Genomic DNA, 5000 nt, shown 5'->3' with positions numbered 1-5000 from the left:
TGCTGATGCTGCTGCTGCTGTTGTTGTTGTTGCTGCTGCTGCTGCTGATGGTGATGATGGCTGTGAGCATGATGAGCATGATGATTCATCGGTCCGGTGCCATAGCCACGTGGTGGACCACCAGCACCGTTGTGGAGTCTCCGAGCCGTCATCATAGGACTGTCGCCGGATGTCAGATACTTGCTACCGCCACCGTTGAACGGAACTGCCTCAGGGCATGGTGCCGGCGGGCTGGCCGGCTCGAAACCCATATCGTCCGAGAACTCCTGGTTTACGTTGCGATAGAACTCCTCGGTCGGTTCACCGGCTTGACTGAAAAACTCGACGTTACCGCCGATCAGCATCGGATCGGTCATGGCACTGCCACCACCGGCACTACCCCCACCACTAGACGGTGGCCCCGTCCGGTAGCACTGCTCGTACAGTACCGAACCACTCTCGTAATCATTCTCCGTCCCGTCCACATTGTTGTACATATCCGGCCTACTAGACATCATATGGTGATGTCCAAGCGTCTGCTGCTGGTGCTGAGGATGCGGACGTATCCAGTTCTGTGGGAAGCTCGGGATAGGCGGGGGTAATGTTTCTCCCCACCGTTGCTGTTGCTGCTGTTGCTGCTGCTGCTGCTGTTGCTGCTGCTGGGATTGTGGCACTCCAGGAGGACCCTTGCGCATCATTTGCGGTGATAGGGCGGCCGGATTGGTGCGGATCGTCATATTGTTCGGGGGCCGGTACGTACCGTACGGATGATCCGGAGGAGGTGGCAGTACGTCTGATATGTTGATTGGTTCCCGCATTGGCGCATTGTACTCGTTGCTCGAGACCGGACTGTTACCATTGGAGCACTTCATACACGACTCCTCGGATAGCGTCGGTGGTCCCATATTGCCCACACCACCTCCCAGACCACCGAGGGTCATCATGCCACCACGTTGCAGTGTTACCGTAGCATACGGTTCCGGTGGTATGCTACCACCCATCATCATCATTCCTCCCTTGCCTTGTTGCTGTTGTTGCTGCTGTTGCTGTGAAGGCATCGTGTTGTTCGTGAGCTCGGCGTACTCCGATGTACTCGGTGGATCGAGCGAGTGTGATGGTGCCTTGACGAGAGTGTTACCGTGCAGCCAGAGCGTGTGCTGCTTGTCCGGTATGATCGTTGTCACCGAGGGCCCCGGATAGGAAGCCTTCACGCTCTGTTTCTTGCGTACCGTCCAGAAGATTGCAAAAACGGCTCCACTTATCAGCCCTACGCACAGCACCACCAGCGCCGTGCCTGACATCCACGATGAGGTCCAGTAGCTGGGTGTTGGATCGGATCTACAATTTCGAATAGAGGAAGAATCATAATTAGAACTTACTCCATACACTAGAACCCCTTTTGCCCTCTACATACCTCACAATGTTTTGCGGATCCATGTGAAGCGGCGTTGGAGAACTGTAAGGACCTGTTGAAAGAACGGAAACGAACCGATCAGATGCCATTCTCAAGCCAAAGCAGCACCGGGAACTTACCTATACCGCCAGCGGTTAAACTTGCAACACGTGCTATGTACATTGCCCCCGGCGTAAGACTATTGATGACGACCGATTGCGTCGAGGAATTCAGTGACATCTGGCCCAGCACCTTGTTGGTGGCATTCGATTTGATTTGGATCTTTGGAAGAGACCAACAGCTCAGTGTGAGATTTTGTACATGGCTACTAGACGACGACGACTGGCAGTCGTTTGCGATTCAATTAACTCTGACAGGATCTAAGTAACCGGGACGATACTCACCTTATACCCTGTCAGCTCACCGTTAAGCAGATGCACCGGCGGAGGGGACCAACGGACGAATGCAGCCGTCGTATTAATCACACCCACTCGCACATCGGTCGGTGGGGCTGTCGGTGGTCCATCGAGGGTCTTACCACGGCGCACATTCGACACCGAACCTGCCAATCCCTCCGGTATGCTGGCAAAGATCTCATACTCACTGTACGGTCTCAGCCCGGTCAGTGTCAGCTCCTTGAGGTTGCTCGTCGTTAACACGCTACTGAAGGACGAGTTGTATAGATAGTAATCGACCGACCGGGATGCGACACGGTAGTACATGCGGAGCTGCATCCGCGACGTACTGTCCGTCACATCCCACGTGATACCGATCGAGCTAGCGGAGATTGTGTAGACGTTGTTCAGTACTATGAACTGATGGTTGTTGACCCACCGATGCTGTTCGTAAGCCGGTATCTGATCCTTCCTTGCATCCACCGGTTCTTCCGCATCGAGCACCTTAATGTGGATCTTCTTTACGATACTACCGGCCTCGTTAATGGCCGCACAAGCGTACCACCCTTCATCACCCTTGGATACCTGCTTCAGTGTAAGACCACCAGTTTCCTCGAACTCGATCACGCTACTGCTCGGTGGATGGACCGTCGAAGAGTGGCCTGGAGTCGCTACCGTCGACACCGTCCCATCCTCTCCCATCTCCTGCTGCTGTTGCTGGTGTTGCTCATCCGCATCCTCAAGCGATGCCGCATTACGACGACTTCGGAGCAGCAATCGATGCTTCTGCTCGAACTCACTCCGTAGCGCTACCAGACGGGATGGGTACTGACGCTGTAGTTGCCGCTCCGAGATGGGCAAGATCTTGATGGACCAATTGCCACCTTCGCTGCTGTTCGAGACGAACGAAGCGACCGGCGGTAGATCGGGAGCGAATGCGTATCTCCTTCGCCGACTATGACTCCCATCTAGCGTGCCGGACGTTCCACCATCGTGATGGTGCTCTTCACCAACGAGGCCACCGTGCAAGGCTGAGTCTTGTGCTCCCTCGCGCTCACTGTTATCGACGTGCTTCCGGTCGATTCGATCCCAGAAGATGCGCACCCCGGGTCGACCTTTCGCTCGGCAGGGCAAGGTAATGGATTCGCCCTCCCGTATGACCACATCGACCGGTGCTTCCATAAACGTGGGCGCCTCGTACACGTACAAATACACCGAGATGGTCACATTGCCACCCTCGTTATGGCCTTCACAGAAGTATTTGCCTTCGTCCTCCTGCCGTGCATCCTCGATCCGGAGCGTATTATCGAGCAGTTTACGCGAACGACCCTCGGGTAACCGGCCACTCTCCTTACGCCACGTAACGATCGGTTTCGGATCACCGGTCAGGCCACAGGGTAGATCGAAACCCTCACCCTCGAGCACCTCCGTATCGTGCGGACTCTTGACGATGGTCGGTGGTGCCAGCACCTTCAGATAGGCCGGCGGAGTCGTCTTCGTACCGGCCATACTCTGCGCCGAACACTCGTACCGTCCCGAATCGCTCGGTTGTATCTCCGAGATGAGCAGACTGCCGGAATCGACCAGCGAATGGTGCTTCCCGTTTATGTCCAGTATCTTGCCATCCTTGATCCACAGTACCGACGGTTCGGGAATGCCACGAGGTGGTGTACAGTTGAGGATTACCGGACCACCGACCAGGGCGACCGTATCCTTTGGCACTAGCCGGAAATCGTCCCGCAGGACCGCGATCTGGAGCGTTGCGTTCTCGCTGATAGCGACACCGGCCGAATTGCGGGCCTCGCAATGATACACACCGGCATCCTGTTCCCGTTTGTTCTGTGTCACTCTGTGGGGAGTACAGAACAGAGCAAGATCATTAGTGAAAGTTGGCCATGGATTATCCACTCCACAAATAATACATCCATCCGAATCCAATGAATACTATGAAGAGTTTAAAAAGATTAAAGAGTTTTCCTTTTTTTTGTCAAGAAACTCCCATTGAATTGCTCCCAGAGTGTCCTATGAAAATTTCATAGACAATCGAAGATTTTTTAAAATTCAGATTTTTGGACACCAATCTATCAATTTTTGAATATTATACAATCCCCGGTATAACCTAAACTATACTACACTAGACTATAAACAGTTTTGAGCTACATTCGAAAAGAAGTGAAGAATTTCATTAAAAAAAAAACATTTAATTCTACATTGTACTTGTGAAATAATTTTGGGAATGCTCTTAAAAACTCCCTTCCTGACCGATTAAAAGTGAAAATAAAAAAACAATTCCAAACGCCACTTTGTCCTACATTTTTATCTTCATGTTACAGCATTATGCTAACAACCCATATCATTTCTGGCGCTCCGCGGTGTCAGCTCCTAATGGAGAGGGGTCACGGATCGATATTGAATATCTTTTTAACGAGAGCCAGCAAAACGGGAAACACAAATTTAATTTAATCAATAAGTTTCCACACAGCACACACCACTTGCTGCTGCTGCTTCCGCGAGCGTGTTTTCGTAATTACTTGTAACGTGTTTTTAATCCGCTCCCAATTTACTCTGTGACCTTCGCGGTGCGCTGGCCCAGCAACACGAACGACAATTCGATGGCTTCAGGAGTCAGGTCGGGGGGGGAGGACGTATTTGTTTAAAGAAACAATATGTTGACATCGACAAGCATCGACAGTGCACTGCTGCTCTCGGTTCGATGTCTCGATCGACAACTTCCGATCGATCGATAACGCCGCACGCAATTAATATTTAAATGATTTCCTAAATGAATTATCACTTACCTTAGGAAGAAGAGGGAACCTTCGGGGAGGATAACACGCCGATCGGACTGGGACAGCGGTACCCCGTTCTGGTACCAGATGAAATCGGGCGGTGGCCGGCCCGTCGCCTTGCAGTTGAGCGTCAGTGGTTCGTCCTTTGCCGCGACCGCATCCTTCGGGTGTTCCGTAATTTTCGGTCTCTGTTGTGCTGTTGTTGTTGTTTAATTCGAGGGAAAGAAGTGAAAGGAAGGAAGAAAGAAAGAAAGAAAAAAAGATACATTAAACACCCGGGATAATGGGCGGGATGCTGAGGTGCAATTGAGGAGCGAATCATGCTGCTGCTTCTGATGTTGCCGTTCCTACTGCTACTGTGCATTGACACCAGGGCACGAGGAGAGGAGCAAAAGCATGGCCACCGAACACACATAAACCCCGCCGTGTTCCGCACCGTTAACC

At 52.2% G+C, this 5000-nt stretch overlaps 1 protein-coding gene across 1 annotated transcript in view; it reads right to left on the bottom strand.

Moving 5' to 3' along the window:
• LOC125954945 (protein sax-3-like) overlaps positions 1–5000 on the bottom strand; it is a 22462-nt gene that overhangs the window by 2486 nt on the left and 14976 nt on the right. Inside the window, exons 3-7 of the mRNA XM_049685655.1 lie at positions 4566–4752; positions 1777–3616; positions 1513–1654; positions 1394–1445; positions 1–1317 (exon numbers count right to left, since the gene is read on the bottom strand). The exon at positions 1–1317 is cut by the window's left edge and continues 2486 nt beyond it. Of these exons, the coding sequence (XP_049541612.1) occupies positions 1–1317; positions 1394–1445; positions 1513–1654; positions 1777–3616; positions 4566–4752 (3538 nt within the window). The remainder of the gene's footprint in view (positions 1318–1393; positions 1446–1512; positions 1655–1776; positions 3617–4565; positions 4753–5000) is intronic.

The sequence above is a fragment of the Anopheles darlingi genome, chromosome 3 (genome assembly GCF_943734745.1).
Source record: "Anopheles darlingi chromosome 3, idAnoDarlMG_H_01, whole genome shotgun sequence".
Lineage (NCBI taxonomy): Eukaryota > Metazoa > Arthropoda > Insecta > Diptera > Culicidae > Anopheles > Anopheles darlingi.
The sequence above is the reverse complement of the archived record's forward strand: the minus strand, read 5'-3'. Positions and strand labels throughout refer to the sequence as shown.